We start from the raw sequence: 18,084 nt of genomic DNA, 5'->3' as shown, positions 1-18,084 counted from the left end.
GGATGCGCTTTCATACACATGTAATCATACACCCTGGAGATTTATTCACTCTCCCTCTGGTGAATTTCCATTTTGATATCAAAGTGATTTGTGATCTCTAATATATCAAGTGCTGTTTCAACAGCATGGGTTGGTTTTGGTATTGAGGGCAGTAGAAATTGCAGAATGTGAAAACCTCAAAAGAAAGGTGATGAATAAACAGTTAATTTTCTGTGTCATGTTTTTCTCAACCTATTCTTAAGGATGATGAATTGCCTCTCTGTTATCTATTGTCTTTGCCGCATACATCTTCCTTTGTAAAGCAAAATAAGCAGAAACATGCCAGTATTGACTTCACTTTCTCCACCAGGGGGGAGGATAACTGCAAGAATCAACAAAATCATGAACAAGTTTTTTTTTGCCGAATTTCACAAGTGCTATCATTTTTACAAGAAATATGTTGTTTTACAGTCTCCGGAGTAAACATGTCCGAGTGTCCTGACATCACATCTGCTAGTTGTTAGTAGAGTGAAGACAATCACCTTACAGTAACTGCACTTAAAACCTTTTATCATAGCATCCTGTTTTTGTGGTATTTTCAGTGTCTTGCTCAACAACACTTTGACACACTAGGAGGACCCGGGAATCAAACCAGGAAAGTGCCACGCCGCCCATAAAAAACAAGCGCTTCCTTCGAGCTGGATGATCTAAAAATTCAAATGAAAATAATCAGTAAGTACCGGTAATCTGAAAATGGCGATTAAAAGAAAGAAAAAGGAAAACCTTGTAACTACTCTGCCCAAGGGTCAGGTCACTGTGTTTGTGTCTGATTTCCCTTTCAATGCTTTTAAAAGTCTTTCCTGGGCACTAAAACAAATATCAGAATCTAATGCGGGCTGTTGTCCGAGGGCTTAGTTAATTCCCATCGCACTCCTTCCAAACAACTATTAGAATAATGCTTGATTAGTAACCTAATCGTTAAAGATGACAAAAGAGGAGGCCACATCACTCTTTAGTCCAGGCCTGATAGAGGAAGGCAAGAAATGCAGTTAAAATAAATCATACACTCAAAAAAAAAAAAAAAAACAGCTTCAGTCGATATTTTCATAAAAATAAAAATAAAAAAATAAAAATCAATTTTTGTGTTCTGTCTCTGTAAGCATATATCTGCTGGCTATGTTCCCTCTGGCATAAATGTCTATTTAACGTTTTTACACACGCAATGAATCCAGTTTACGAATGTGTCAAATGTCTGACTGCACCTGAAGGCAGCAAAGTGTTGAGTTGAGGACAGTCGAAGCTCCTCCCCGCAACGCCTCGCTAAATTGCGGAGTATGTGGCATCACGGTGTCAGGAGTAAATCCTCAACAGTGCTGGAAAGCTACTCCACTCAGCTGGAACTTTGCAGTTTTCACATCTGGACCTTACCTACTACTTTAAAACTCCGTCCAGGTAACTTTTCAGAGTTTGCTATTTTAGACCGGTTCACTTAAAAGTTACTTTTAATTGAATTCCTGAGGTCCGCGGCAAAACGTAAACAAATGGTTTACTTTTTCTTGGTCATCTATTACCGTCTTCTGCATTCAATAAAAATGAAACATATTGGGGTTTACTTATGTTTGGAACAGGGATTAAGTACGTATTTCTTTACATTTGTCATAAATAAAAAGATGAAAAGGTGAGTTTGCTACTGCAAGTGAATCGTTTCCGTTTGCTTGTTAGCCAAAATGACAAGGCTATAAAGTCGCTGTGCCCAAACGGGAACATTAAATATACGTTGTTGAATATATAGGGTATTTTGTAAAAGACCATCGTTGAACTTTGTCCATTTTGTTAATTGAAAAGCAATACAGCAATAAAAAAAAATTAATACTGTTTTCAAGCCAACCCAGTAGGTGGCTTGGCAATTTCTAAAGTAACTTTACCACAACTTTGACCAAGTTAGCTGCAGATGAAAATCTCGGTCAGAGGGTCAAGACAAGACTTTTTGGAAAGAAGCAAAATAGAATCTCTATCAGCTATATTATTCAAACAGACTTCAGTTAAATTATTAAATGCAGTTCATAGTTATACCCCTATTTGAGGTAATACCAATACTGAATCCTTTAGCCAGAACTCAAGTTATTTCATCCATAACTTGGTACAGGAAACTGATGTCAAATATAGACTGCAAATGACAAACATTCATGGAATATTGGTAAAAATATCAGTCAAGCACAACAGGCAAAAAAAAAAAAAAAAATCAAATATTCGGTCTGATTTTTGTCAATTTGGTATTAGCTGTTCACTACACTATAATACTGAATTCGGTCTTCTGCCGGGTTGAATGAGGCCTCCTCATCGGAGGACACATTAGCCTCTTCCCGTTGTCTCTTAGCTCAGTTGTTCCCATCACACTCCAGCTTCAAAGGCAGTCTAAGGTGCTCTTTTTATCCCGTCCTGTTCAGGCCTGTCGCACAGTCTCTAATCCAGATGGGAGGAGGATTTAGTGGCTGACAAGATTAATAGCTCCTACTGCTTTGGTTTTTTTTTCCTGGCTAATAACAAACACCAGCACTCTTTAATTTAGATCTCCCAAGAATAGCATGGCAGCAGGCTCGCTTGGTGCAAGAAAAGCTATAAAATGCTAAATTTGTCACATGCTGACATACTCTTGACACACTTTTACACTACATAACAAACAGATGCATGTGAAAGTCAAGGGAGTGACCAGACGAGTCTTATTGTGGTAACAATAAGCTTTACTCACAATTCTCCTAAGCAATGCATGTTTGTGTCCCGCAGCCCATCACCAGACAACAAAAGCCCTAAAGCACGGAGCCACAATACATTCCTCTGGGTATTAGTCTGCTCTGTTGTTTTGTCCGACAACTTTATATTGTGTTTCAGGCTTGCAATTTTGACCAGTAGGAGGGGTTTTGTTTCAACGATTTGGCATTACATTTTCAGTTTCAACAAGACACTATTCGACTGATGGTACTGCAGCCTATAACTGGAGTTTAAAAGGACAGAACAAGCCTGAAAATCTAATTTTAAGAGCACATGTTTGTTGTTACACTGACCATCCTCATGGTGAACTTGCTGGAGTTTGGAAGAAGAGTGTAGATGGAAAAAGATTTCGAAACCTGTAGGAATCCAATCTTGCCTTAATAGCTTCACAGTGTCGTACCTTTCTCTCTGTCTCTCCATAGAGCCACACAATGCCAAATTGGGGAGGAGGCAACAAGTGTACAGCGTGTGGCGGAACAGTTTACCATGCTGAGGAAGTGCAGTGTGATGGAAAGTGTTTTCACAAATGCTGTTTTCTCTGCAGTAAGTTGTAGGATGTCATTCACTAGAGACATTTGTGTTTTTTTCCAAACCAAACTGAAAAGGTTGAAAGTTGTGTCCAAGTTATAATTTATGACATGCTTCTAAGTTTTATTTGACATGGTATTCATAGTGTGAATGAGTGATAATATAACAAGTGATAACATAAACATGTTTAGCGCAAAGCACATCTGCATATAGTCTTCAGAAAAAGGATGAAATGCAAAACAGACAACATTCTTAAACCGATCTGCTGGATTAAATGAGTAATGCAGATACTATTATCTGAATATGCAAATATTTTTTAATATTGCAGATATATCTTTTTCCCCTTCTACTAGCCACATAAAGAGCTTTTTATCATGCAGAGTGCTGTTATATATATCAGGGCAAATGGAGTAAATTGAGTCACCAGCTGGCCAATAAGGCCAAAACTTTAAACTACTACTACAGCCGTTTTTCCATGCAGACTCTTCAAGATCTTTTGTGAACACCCAACACTGACAGGGAGGGGACTGTTTTAAAGCATTCATTGAGAATATGATACTTGGGGGAAGTAAATGGAGTAAAAAAAATCGAAAGTGTATTGAATTATGAAGGTTACTGAGGTTACTGGAAGACGGCCAATTCTAAAAGTCTCATGTCGGAGTTACCCCCATTAGCATGGTCACAAAATTGAAATATATTGGAGGGTAAGCACTGAGTCAGACGAAAGACTAGGGAACTCCGTGAACTGTTTTGAGTTCACAGTGTATTGTGGGAGGGGTGGTAGTGTGGGGTGTCCATGAAATGTCAGTGAACATTGACCATGTCCCTCTGGAAGCCTCACACACACACCAGGTTTATTCATACACTCATCAGGAGAGCACAACAGCAATTGGAATCAATTATTTTCCCGGCTCACAAAGGCAGACTTGTCCGACACTCCCACTGGAGAGATGATGAGGAGTGGGACTCGGTGTCCTTGGCTCATTGCCCTTGCTCCAGTTCTTCAGTTTGACATTTTCTGACATTCAAGGGTTGCCATTCTGTTTATGAAAGACTGTTTAAAAGTGACAGAAAGGTCATACAGTTGCAAACTGAGGCTCATGTAATTATTCACATTCATGCTGAGGCTTTGTGGTACTTATTTCCAGCCTTTTGCCAGTTGCATTGCATTCCAATGACGTAACTACAAGTGAAAAAAATTGTAAATACATAAGACTGGGGCTTTAAAAGTCTGGGGCAGTGGGTCCCCCCTCAGTGAATCCTGGAATGTAGCATCACTACTTACGTGGCTTCAATAATGCCTGTGGGATTGTTATAAGTTAGCTGACCCCAAAGATGCTCAACAAGGCCAAGGTAGCTTAATAACACCAGTTTGATATAATGTATCTTATGCCACATATAAGCAAGAAAAATTGCTATGTTGCAGAGCTTTTATGAAATTCATACACTGAAAAATAGGGAAAAACTACATAAAACTATACCTCAAACTATATATTTATCAAAATCAAATGCTCATCTTCTCATGTATGACATTCTTTAAAATAGTAATACAATTAAAAATGCAATATTCTTTTACGTCCACCCTGTGAAACTTGGGCTAGTAGCCTTTGAAACCTCTGAATGACTCAGAAGATGAGGAGAAATCTAATATTTGACTGTTCCAACAATAGCTAAATGAAATGAAATGAAATATGACAACAGGGGACTTAGCGGACTGGACAGACAGAAATATCCTCCCAGTGGTTTAATTTCAAAAGAACTGGCCATTAAAAAACAGACAGAATTTCAGACATGTTTCCAGCCAGTTGTGTGAAATTTTAAACCAGTTTCAAACGGTCACACAGTGCAGAGTCTGAAGAATGCAGCTAATCCCAGCAGCCAGGCAATGTTCAGTCATAAACCACCGATCCTTTTTCTTTCCCCAGGCAGGTTGTGCACCCAGCCGAAATTGTACCCGTATACCTTTAAAGTCTAACTCTCAGACATACAAGATATGATGACGATGGTTAATGTGAATATAGGTCTGCTGAAACAAATGGCAAGTACTATTTGGACGAGATAATGAACAAATGTCAGAGAAACTCCACGACTTCAGAAAACAGCAAAAAAACAAAACTCAGATCACTGGCAATTAACTTTTTTTTTTTAATTGAAATTAGATTTTTTCTTTACCATTATATTTTTTTTCTCCAATTCCATTTCTTTGTGTCTTCAGTGGTCTGCAGGAAGGGCTTAGACAGCACCACGTTGGCTATTCATAATCAGGAGATCTACTGCAAATCATGCTACGGAAAGAAGTACGGCCCCAAAGGTTATGGCTACGGGCAGGGGGCAGGAACACTCAACATGGACAGAGGAGAGCGACTGGGAATCAAACCTGATGAGTAAGTGGGGCTGGGGAAGAAGTATTCACTGTTGCATAACCTGTCACACTATCATCTGTTTGTTTGTTGTGTTGACGCTCAGAATCCTTAAAATCACTGTTATCACTAGAGATTTACCACGTCAGCTACCTTTTGCCCTGACCTGAAAAACCTGCACAGACATTAGAAGCACTCTTTCATTACTTATTTAACTAAGTTTGTTCCCGGCGCGATGATGAATAGCATAATTGGAATAAGCTCTGCATTCAAAAGCTTTATCAATATGTTGGTGCGCCATCCAAAATTTACCCAGTCATGATTGAGTGGTCTCTGGTTTGTGTAATTAATGTATCATGAGTTTTAATAGTAAAGCTGGTAGAAAGGGGGCATCTTCTCTTTCCCTCTCTCCACACACACATACACACACACACACACGAAACGGCATAATTAAATGATTAAAGGAATTAAAACATTTTAAATTTAATTGAAAATTACTGTATGTTACACTAGCAATTTCCAGTGGTAGTGGACTCAAAATTATGTGGAGCTCACACAATATCGGCTTGACCTGAACAAATGGCTGATATGCAAACACCAAAAACAAAGAGAAAAATGCAGTCACATACAAAAGCACATGCACAAACACCTACATTGAATATTTATCCCACCCCAGTCATCCAAGGATTATTATGAAAGAGTTTATGTAACAGGATCCTGTTAGCCCTCTACTGTGTTCTTTGCCACAAAGGGCTTCATTCAGGGGCCATGAGGGCTAGCGGTCACTCTTCGATAAGCACCGCCTAATGGCTTCAGGGTCCTCCATTCCCTCCTAACATAGGGTATGGAGACACAATGACAAAGAGACAGATTTGACAGTCATCTCTCTGGCCTAATTGTCACATAAAACCTTCATGGAAATTATTACTGTTCCATGGAGGTATTTAGGAGGATTGTTGTTTAGTGTGGCCGCATGTCTCCTGGATGTTCTGGTTTATGACTGAAATGCATAAAACAACACTATTGCTGGTGCAGCTGAGCAATAAGCTACACCTGCATTTCTCATTCTCATTAGCTCAAGTTGCTACCATGTACTGCCAGTGTGTGTGGACTTGCATCCCCATGGTGAAAGGAAGATGTGTTTTCTAAGATAAAGACTGGATTTTTCATGACGACCACATGACTCACACTCCCTGGCTATATTTTTTTTTTGAACGCCAAGTAACATATTTAGTTTCCGAAAAAGGCGTAGTAATAAGTAGGGATAGGAGGTACAATTTCCCTGCTGTGGGACTTATAAAGGATGATCTTATTTTGAACAAATTACATTTTATGTTGTTTTTATTACATTGTTGATAAATAGGTAATAAAAACACACTCAAAGACTATTACTCGGAATGTGAGACAGTGGGTAACAGTTACATTTCAATTCCTTTTTTATTATTATTTTTATCTTTTTTACTGGTATTTTAGGAAAGCCATCCAGGAGACATATTACTTTCCTGTAGGAAGGACCACTTGGATAAGTATTTAAAGCACATTGAGATAGAGTTGTATTGTAGGTTATTTTAATGAGTAACCTAAATTACAATCCTATCTCACTGTTTCTTGAGCACTATGAAGTGGTCTTCCTAATGATATTATAGGGGCAACTAGGAGTTTTTAATTAGTGTCTTGCCATAATTCTGTCAGCCCACAGGTAATGAGGCTGATAATGGCTGTGGAAAATTCTGCAGATGTAAACAGCCAAAAAACAATCTGGCAAATACTAAGACAGAGCTGGTTTAATTAGCAAAGAAAAACCCATTCTGAACCAGTATTTGATAACATATTGAATGGTTGGTTTTAAGAGAACAAATTAAAGTTTGACAGTGTTCTAGATCTATAGCCAGGATTTTCAAACATTTTAGATACAGCCAAATTGTACATTTTTATTTATATTCTTCATGCTGTTTGTTAACAGTTTTCAAGAGGTGATGCGTGTATAATATAAAGTAAGATTTTAACCCTTTATCAGTATCTTCAGGGGGATTTTCATCAGCTTTGGTCGAGGTCTTCACTGTAAAGCTGCTCACCAGGTTGTTTTTCAAGTATGAATAAAAGCTGAATTACAGTTTAATTGACATGTATATCACCTATCAAACACAAGTTATTCGTGAACAAAAATTCTCTTCAGGCCAATTTTTGATGAGATTCTGCTCCAGACATTGCCATTAGTCCTATTTGTTTTTTTTTGTTTTTTTTGAATTGTCAAAATTTGGATTGCATTCGAAATAGATTTTATTTTTATGTTCATGAATTATGTTATATGTTCATGTCCATGCTTGGCCCTCCCTTCCACCAGGACACAGTCTCACAAGCCAACCACCAACCCCAACACATCTAAATTTGCCCAGAAGTTTGGAGGCTCTGAGAAGTGTTCTCGGTGTAATGAATCTGTGTATGCAGCTGAGAAGATCATGGGGGCGGGCAAGGTAAATTTTTAAGAATATTTTTTTACAATATTTTTTTTCCCTGTATAGATACGCTTGTGCTTAAAATCACTTGTGGTTGACAGTATTAATGGGCAAGCAGTTATATTTATACATCTTTAAATACAATCTTGAAATTTACAAGGAACTAACCTTGACATGAATAATGAACTATCAAAAAATTAGCAAGAAATTGTCTTAAGAGAACTTGGCACAGGAACTAAGAGAATTCATCAATCTGTCAGTTTTACGAATTGTTTTTAATTCAAGTAGATCAAGTTGCCAGCTCTTCCACTGCCACATTGTTATTTTAAATGAATAGTAACGTATATGATAACGTATATGACCCTATAACTTCCATGATAATGTTGGTTAAATCCTTTCTAACATGTACAGTATTGTTGTGCACATTGTAAATATGCAAGTAGTGTTATGACCAGCAAAGTACCAGAAATGAATCAGAAATCACTGTCATGAAACAGAAACCATAGTTTTTACAGCAGTGAGCCGTGATTGTGTCTTTTAATATGAACAAAAGGCCTGTTTTTCTGAAGAAAAGCTTTCCACACATTTAGGATTGGTAACAGCTGGTGGTAAATGTGTGGGTCTGTTTAGACACTGGGGGTTGCGGCAGATGTTGTTGTCATGCCGATTTAACACTGATGAAAAATCTCAAACTATTTGAGATGCATTTACAAGAAATGTTATTGATGAAAAAAATCCATAAGAATCAGAGAAGATCCTAAACGTGTCCACCGAGCTGCATCTCTGCCTCTGCCACAGGTGGAGTGTTTCTTGTTCTGAACAAATGTACCTCACAAACCACCTGGTCATGTCATTGGATTGAAAGAATATGTCAGAGGCTACAATACTCTGCCAAAGCAAAACCTGTTATGTCTGTAATAAAGACTTTTACACGCCTATGGGAATAGTAACCTTTGATGAAATTGGACGGAAGATGTGATGAAATACCTTCTAAGAAAATGTGAAAGTGCATGATACATTAGCGCATTATCAGCAGTAAAGTCAAAGTGTACAAGTATAGACTGGAACATCCATTTTCCATGTAATTCTCAAAGCTCTTTACAACCCTTTGTACGTCTATTTTGTTGCAATTACCCGCTTTCTTCGTAGCAAATTTGTGTTTTGCGGTTTGTTGGAGAAGAGTGCAGGCAAGAGTTATTGCCTATACTTGAAAAAAAATAAGAAAAGCAGAATACCTGAAGGTTCCTAGAGGCAGCATCAAATGTGGTTGTTTCTGTCTCTCTGCTCACAGCCATGGCACAAGAAATGCTTCCGCTGTGCAAAGTGCGGCAAGAGCCTGGAGTCCACCACCCAAACGGAAAAAGATGGAGAAATCTACTGCAAAGGTGAGGTGAAGTGCCCAGAAAAGAGAATATTTAAACCATGTACTGAAAGGCTGGCTCTTATAGCGCCCCCCCCCCCCCCCGATCTAAACCTGAGCAGTGTTTTGTTATTGGACTTTTTTGCTTGGTTGGAACACAATGTTCTGGCTTAAAGGTGCACCTGGCACTAACGCACCTTAGGCCACAGTTCTTTGATTAACCTTGTGGTCGTGTCGTTGGACTTGTGGCCGCATTTCCTGGACTCTCGGGTGAAGAGAGGTATGGAGCTGTCAACTGATCACCCCCTGGTGGTGAGCTGGCTCTGATGGTGGAGGAGGATACCGATCGGACCTGGCAGACCCAAACATAATGTGAGGATCTGCTGGGAACATCTGGCAGAGTTCCCTGTCAGAGGGAGTTTCAACTCCCACCTCCGGCAGAGTCACAACCACATCCTGAGGGAGGCAAGGGACATTAAGTCCAAATCGGCCATGTTCTGTGCTTCCATTGCCGAGGCGGCAGACTGAAGCTGTCGCTGTAAGGTGGTCAGTGCCTGGCGGCAACCCTCGAACCCGCTGGTGGACCCCAGCGGTCAGGGATGCTGTCAAACTGAAGTAGGAGTTCTATCGGGCCTTTCTGGCCTGTGGGGCTCTGGAGTCAGCTGACAGATACCGGCAGGCCAAGCGGCATGTGGCTTCACTGGTTGCCCACGCAAAACCTTTGGTGTAGGAGGAGTTCGGAGAGACCATGGAGATCAACTTCCGGTGAGTGTCGAGAAGATTCTGGTCTGGCGGCTCAGGAGGGGGAAGCAGTGCTCCGTCAACACTGTGTAGAGTGGGAGCGGGGCGCTGCTGACCTCAACTTGAGACGTCGATCGGTGGCAGGAATACTTTCGAGACCTCCTCAACCCCATTGAAACGCCTAAGCCAGGGGATTCTGGAGCGGAAACAACTATTTCCATGGTTGAAGTTGCTGAAGCAGTCAAAATGCTCTTCAGTAGCAGGGCCCCGGGGGGATGAGGTCCCCCCTGGGTTCCTCAAGGCTCTGGATCAGGGGTCTCCGACTCATGGCGTGCAGGTCAATTGCTGCCCCCAGAACAATATTTTGTGGCCCCCTGCTTTTTCTCACATGCATCTGGGGGTTTTATATAGTGGGCTTCAAAAAAAAAAAAGGGCAAGGAAAAAATGGAAAAAGTAACTTTGCAATGTATTTTTTGCTTCAAAATTTGAAAACAAAGTGATTTTCTTACTGAAAAAGTGTCTAGTAACGTTGTTAAAATGGTCTTTTCTTCAAAAATGATAGCAAAAAAAAATGGGCAAAATTATAAAGATTGACTAAATAACCAGAATAGCCTTGTAAACATTATACCTCGTCTTATACATGCTACCAAACAATTTTCTAATAAATTCTAGTGACAAATTTTCCCCACAGTGGCAAGATTTCCTCTTATAACTCACCATTTTTAGGGTGTAATTTCATCAATTCTTTTTTAATATTCATTTTTAATATTGATTGTCATGTATTTCTTAGAGGAACAGTTCATGACCTATAAAGATTTTTATAATTTACCCGTTTACCTCATTTACACTGAAACAAAGGAAAAATTGGGACTTAGTGTTACTTCTAGTTAATGATTTTACTGGTCTGGCCCCCTTGACATTAAATTAGGCTGTACGTGGCTGCTGGACCAAAATGGGTTTGACACCCCTGATCTGGATACTGGAGGGCTGTCTTGGCTGACACGTCTCTGCGACATTGTGTGGATATCGGGGACAGTGCCGCTGAACTGGCAGACCGGGGTGGTGATCCCTCTTTTTAAAAAGGGGGATCACCCTTAGCGATAGGGTGAGAAGTCAGTCATCTGGGAGGAGCTTGGAGTAGAGCTGCTGCTCCTCAGTATAGAGAGGAGTCAGATGAGGTGGCTCGGGCATCTGGTCAGGATGCCTCCTGGATGCCTGCGGGGGGAGGTAGTCCAGGCATATCCATCCGGGAGGAGACCACGGGGAAGAACCACGACATGCTGGAGTGACTATGTCTCCAGGCTGGTCTGGGAACACCTTGGGATCCCGCTAGAGGAGCTGGACCATTTGGTGGGGGAAGAGGGAGGTCTGGGCCTCAATGCTCCGGCTCCTGCCCCTGCGACCTGACTCCGGATAAGCGGGGGCACATAGATGGATGTTTTAGCGGATGGTTTGACTCTCACACAGTCTCAGTACATTGGCCTACTAACTGCACTTGTATGGTGGGAATAACCAGATGCCATGTACTTCAGGCATCAGCGCCAAATAACATTACAACACCGTATACCACCAACTTTTGGGGCATCATCAACAGCATCTAAATTAGACCTCATGAGCTGGTTTGAACTGTTAACAACTTGACCGTTGTTTAAAATGATATGAGGATATTGAGTTTACAGGCAGTGTTTTGAGGAAAAAACAGGACAGGCACTGACTACCCACTGTGTGTGTGTGTTGACCAACAAAATTAAGAGAAAACATGGAGGCAAGAAATGACAGCTATACTTTTAGTACTCGGTGACGGCTTTTTTAAGAAAATGGCATACCTTACTGGTTACAGTTGTAATGTATAAAATAAAAAATGGCTACTCTTAAGAGGGTTTCTTGTCAAAAAGTTAGACTGTAGCGTGTGCTTGAGCCATCGAGCCAAAAACTCCAGCGTGACTCTAATTAGAGTAGAGGCGACTCTGTCAGAGCATAAACATGTTGTTGATTTTTAACCTGAACCAGTGAACTGTTGTCCTAAAGAGACTCATGAGCCGTAAAGTCATAAGTATAGTCTTCAGTCAGCTCTCTGACTGTTTGCAGCTGATGTAAACAATTCAGCAGAAACAGCTGAATGAAGTGACTCTTTAGTCAAGAAGTGTGTGTTTAGGGGACAGAGCTGTCTCACAAAAGGCAGTTCTCTCCTCATTAGAACAATGAGATATTGAAGTCTCAATGAACCGAAAACACACAAAAAACATACGTCATTGTCAAAATTAAGACCAGGAATGTTGCATCTCAACTCCAAAAAACCCAGAACAAGCCAGAAGTTTTTCAAATCACAGTTTGTCTCTTTAAATGTCTGACCCCACGAGAGAAAAAGCTGAAGAAATATGTAGACAGCAGACACGAGATTTACTGTAGCACCAAGAAGCGTCACCAAATACCTTAGATAATCTATACATGACAGTTTCAGCACAATTTAACTGGCATGTCAGGAGCTCAGGAGGCCATGCCAGCTGAAGAAACTGTAAGCAGTAGAAGAGCGCAGGCGTAAAGAAAAAAGCCCTTTCCATCCAAATCACACATTCAGACAGGCATAAAGGCGGCACAAATTCTTAAACCAGTTTCCGTTGCAACTGCAGAAGGCGGGCATACATTCACACAGATTACATATTTTAAGAATGCAGGTGAACCAGGGAATCTCCACTATCCAGAGTTTGCAGTGAGTCAACCCCTCCCAGACATTTGAACACATACTAAGAAACCCAATCTGGCATTCTGGAGCGCAATATTAGCATGCATGTGGTAAAGAGGGCCTATGTCATGTGGCTAGAGTGAGAGTGAGGAGAGGATCTGGTTGGATCAGTTAGACATGGTATTGACCAGTCAAGGTAGACACACCTTAAAATATACTCTGAAGTATTTTAATCTAAATGGGTTCTTAAATTCATAAGACCATCATGCTCCAGAGAAGGAGACTGGAAACTGACATTCAAAACCAAAATACACAGATCACATTCATATCCTTGGTCATTTCATAGAAAGTAGCGTCACCCTCAACCAAGCAGTGAAGAAAATAAAGATTCAAGGCAACTCTATTACTTTAGAAAAAAGTTTTTGTCCCCTTGTTAATTACAGCCAGGGGTGTAATTTAGAAAATTCATTCTAGCTTGAATTTACAAAGCTTTGGGGAAGACGACTGTAGCTTTAGAACATGGAAACAAGCTGACAAGCTGTCTACATACAGTTTTTTCTCTATTGTTAACACACTAAAAAGATTATCATTGCACAAAAATTGTCTTTTCAAGTCTTTTCAAGTGTCCAACATTAAACCTATTTTCTGCTTTACACTCATTTTGCAATTGTAAATGGTACCTTTTAAAGCACACAAGAACCCAGTTCTCTGCATAAGACACAACAATCTGACATAAAGTTGCATGTTTCACCATTTCAATACACTGCCTTTGTGACACTACATGAGCTCAGTGGTTAATTGTTACCACTTCAATCAGAATGTAATTATTTAAAGACCACAGTTGAGCAGCTTTTTTTTTTCCACAACAATGACAAAACTCATTTCTTTCCCAAAATGTCTTGGAAAATTATTTTACAGTAAGAAAGTGACGATATGTCTCACTGACTTGCTTGGTGAAAAAAAAAATGTATCAACAGAATGTTTGTGAATGTTTGAATATATTCTCTGCACGTGAACAATCTGAAAAATTCTCCACAATTTGAAGTATTTTAGTATTATGGCAAAGCATACAAAATATAAACGTGCTTTTCATCATGCCCAGCAGTGTGTAGTTGGTGAGACAACAATCTGGTAATATGAATGAAGTGTAATCCATTTGGTGCAAAAGTTCAATTTCTATAATTCAGTTGCAGTCCTTCTTTCGCAGGATATATGAGGTATTTTGCAGTTTGTGTGTGCTTTTTGTGCATTCTGGTACGTATTTTGATAAAAGCAGCCTGGTTTGCAAAATTGTGGTTTCGCAATTGGAAAATAACCGTTATGTATATAAAATGTTCAGTCCTTACTGATCGTGGTCTCTGCATCATGCTTAGCTACACAAAAAGCTAAACACAACCATGACCAAACTCTGAGGACCAGGCTGACTTGGGATTTTTCTTTTCGCTCATGAAAATTAAGTGTGTGGCTACAGACAAAGATTCATAAAACTTAATATTGCATCCCAATAACACACAAAGTTGTGCAATGAAGATAATAGATACAAGTAACATGTCCTAAATTGTTGTGCAATGAAGATAATAGATACAAGTAACATGTCCTAAATGATTTAAATGATAACCCATTTTTGTAGAAAAAGTATGATATACATGACTGTATAACTTAAAGCTGTGAAATAACATCTCTTACTTATGACGTCAAATGAAAGCTCCCGAGGAAAAGAAGGCACTGGATGGCAGCAGCATTGATTGGCATGCGGTCTCCTACGCATAGGAGGAAGTGACCTCACTTCCTGTTTTAAATGTCTCCCCCTACAAAAAAAAACTAAAAACATGTCAAACAGCCAAAGGGGGGCAGTTGGTTTTATCAGTTAACAACCACAACATAAAATCTTTTTCTTCTGTTAATAAAAATTTGAGAACTCATGCAGTAATGGCAAACAAACCCATCAAAAATTCCAGATTGATAGTTTTAGTGCGACATATTTTATTCTTCACAAACGGTCAGAATGTTGTTTTTTTATACATAAAAATGTATGTCAAGTGAAAGATGCAGGAAGATGCATTTGTGCCAATAAAACAGACTTCAGGAAGCCAAAAGTGGCAAAAAGACTAAATAGTTCCAAAACCAGCCTTTTTGCCAGAAAAAGTGGCAAAAAGACTAAATGCTGAGGGTCTCCTTCTGCTTCCCTTGTTGCTCCGTTGTGCCTGTCAGTCTCTGGAAACGGCAAATGCAATCGATTAATATAATGACCTTTACTGAACATCTCGTCTTCTTGCAAAGTGGGGCTTTTAGACAAAACAAAACCCTTTAATCTGATTCATGATCCCACAAGGTATAGTTTATGATTTGTGGTGGAATGAAGTTTCATTTTAGTGCTTCCACACCTCATTTCCCCTGGATTTGGTTTGCTAAATGACAGGTTGTTCGAATGGATCATCAGAAAAATGTATGCAATGGTGACTCTCCAACAGTTTAATTTTTTCCTAGTTGTTGAGGCAGATTTGAGCAGATAATGTACCACAATCTCCCAGCCAAGTGACTAGTTTTCAGTTAAGTAACAGCTCAGTGATTTGTTACTGTTTTCTCTTTCCAGCTTGTTACGCCAAGAACTTTGGACCCAAAGGGTTTGGTTATGGCCAAGGAGCTGGTGCTCTGGTTCACGCCCAGTGATGGCAGCAGGGCAGTACCATCTTCATCACCAGTGACCTACAGCCTTTCCACTTGTTTTCTTAAATAGTTCCTTCTGTCAAGTCTTTTTACACTTAAATAAAAACAACACGATGTTCACATTTGACTGTATTTTATTATTAAAGCCATTAAAACTGAACCATGCCCATATGTTTACATCTGAAGCGGAGTTACAGTGATGTCTGAATGTGGGCAGAGAGGCACTGGAAATGATTATGTTCTTTACTTTTTACATTTTTATTTTCCCGCACAGAGGTGACGTGACACAGACCAGACGTCGCCTGCTGGAAGAACCGCCTGAACTGCAATGGCTTTGAAAGGTCATGGATGAGCTGGGCGTGTTGAACTCTGCCCCGCAAAGACAAAAAAGCGCCAGATTTTATTCCTTTTGACTCAACGGCTGTCAATATTCAAGGACAAGCCGGTCATCATGGCAGCCAAGTGGTGACCTTCGCTTTCAGACTAAAGGCTGTGTGTTGTCTTGCCGGGGCAGAGGTGTTTAGCAGGATTGTGGGAGTGAAACATGAAACGAGGAAATAAATGTCCTCTTCTGATGATGCAAACATGTGGCCCAAAAGTTTCAGAGGCTCCCTCTATCCTTAAAACTATTGCATGATCACATTTCAGCTTTTAGAAAATGAAAAAATTGGCATCTGCCTTTAGTTCTCTAGTGTCTTTGCTTTACAATTTGTACATCCAGTGGTATAACAAACCCAGCGATATATGACATTGTTTAAAAAGGAAAAAAAAAAAAAAAAATTTGGATGACTACAGAGTCCACAAGCATGGAACATTCAGATATATCACACACTTGCACATGAGGGCAAGACTGGAAGTCTGGCAACCTGAAGACAACTTCCACAAAAAAAAAAGTACTGAATTTGAGAGGGAGGAAAAAACAAAACAAACAAAAAAAAAACACATAAAAACCCAGACGAATGAAAAGAATGCAGAAAAGTACTTGCGAATATTTAACATTGACTATATACAGACACGTGGCTCGTTGGGCTGTCACCATGGTGATGGTGAGGGTATGGGTCTGGATCGAAGGTGGTGGCGGAAGCCCAGCTGTCCCGAGCTTCATACATGCAGCGGAGTATGTTGGCGGGGGCAGAAATGGAGGGGGGGGTTAAAATGCCTATAGACAGCAGTGTTGGACATCACTAAAAGCTACAGTCATACACTCAAAGTAAAGTCAGTCCCCTTCTTCCCATCCGCTGGAAGAAATCCCCCTTTTCCCTCGATTTGAGTCAAAATATTACCAGGACCGTCTACTAACACTGACGAAGAGAACAGAAATCATTAAAGTTTTATATACAGATGCACATTCTTTACACTTCAGTCCATCCTGCTGCTGCATAGCCGACAGCGTTCAGATCAACAATGGAAGGGACAGTCTGAGGCAGCGCCACTGGGGCCCTTCTGTTCAGTAACGGCAAAAGAAACAAATAAAAAAAAACAAAAAAAGACAAATCCGAAACAATCAGTGCAATGTTGTAGGCTGGCAAACACTCACTCATACACACACACACAAAAAAAAACAAAAAAAAAAACGTAAGACTTTACAGCTTGTTTGAGAGAAACACGGAATGAACCTTTCATGTAAACGATCCTTTTTCTTCAACTCTGCTGTTAATAAATACACTGTACCTGTCTTTCTTGGGCATCCATGATATTGTAGCTACAGGCATTACCTTTTTTAATCTTATAAAATCCTACTCAGCTGATGTGTAATGTAAAACTGGTGGCGCTAGAACATTTATCGATAAATACATTTTAAAATAAATATACCTGCATCACATTTTCTGTAGCATAATTTCTATCGAGTCTTCGGCGTGAGCAACTGAACAAGTCCCTCCCCCCGACATGTGCTTGGCCCTGTATTCTAAATACAGCGCGTCAACTTGGACTTTTGATAAAACATTAAAATGTTTCCATCGAGAGAATTGGCCAACTGTTCAGGCAAACATGCTGTAGGTCAAATTTCAGCATAGGGGTGCAGCATTAATTTCAAAAGTGGGACTCCTCCAGCTGCTCCGCCTGTAACCCAAGAATTTCCTCCAATAAGTTGGCAAATCCTCATCAGGTCAGTGCAAAATCAACACCTTGAAATGACATTCCCTTATCTCTGATCATACTTGGAAACATATTAATGATAAAAAAAAAAAAGTCATACAGCTTCCCTGGCCACCAGTTAGTTGTCACAGGAACAGCGAAGCTCCTGAACTAATCATGAAAAAAAAAAAAAAAAAAAAAGACATCGACACCATAAATAAAGTGATTAGGGTCAGAACAAAACTGCCACTTGATGGCACAGCGTCACATCTCCAGTACAAACAACAGCTTTTATTTTGTATTCAGACAGACGGCTCTGTGAGTTTCCTCCCTCCCTGCTCGTGCCTGGCAGCGATGCACCGTCCGAGGAGCACGGGAGGAGAGAAGAGGCGGGGGAGAGGGAGAGCGGTGATGACATCTCACGTAGCAGAAACACTCGGACCGGAGGAGAGGAGGTGATGAGGG

General features: G+C 40.1%; 1 protein-coding gene across 1 annotated transcript; it reads left to right on the top strand.

Annotated features, from left to right (window-relative positions):
* Nucleotides 1-1,292: 1,292 nt before the first annotated feature.
* On the top strand, nt 1,293-15,665 carry csrp2 (cysteine and glycine-rich protein 2). Its single transcript, XM_086146865.1, has 6 exons — nt 1,293-1,431; nt 3,171-3,291; nt 5,492-5,660; nt 7,981-8,110; nt 9,384-9,477; nt 15,470-15,665. Exons 2-6 carry the CDS (start codon nt 3,180-3,182, stop codon nt 15,544-15,546), a joined length of 582 nt encoding a protein of 193 aa, XP_086002991.1. The 5' UTR covers nt 1,293-1,431; nt 3,171-3,179; the 3' UTR covers nt 15,547-15,665.
* Nucleotides 15,666-18,084: the final 2,419 nt, after the last annotated feature.

The sequence above is a fragment of the Fistularia commersonii genome, chromosome 5 (assembly GCF_037954325.1).
Source record: "Fistularia commersonii isolate RoL2024-O1a breed Wild chromosome 5, RoL_Fcom_v1.0, whole genome shotgun sequence".
NCBI lineage: Eukaryota > Metazoa > Chordata > Actinopteri > Syngnathiformes > Fistulariidae > Fistularia > Fistularia commersonii.
The sequence above is the reverse complement of the archived record's forward strand: the minus strand, read 5'-3'. Positions and strand labels throughout refer to the sequence as shown.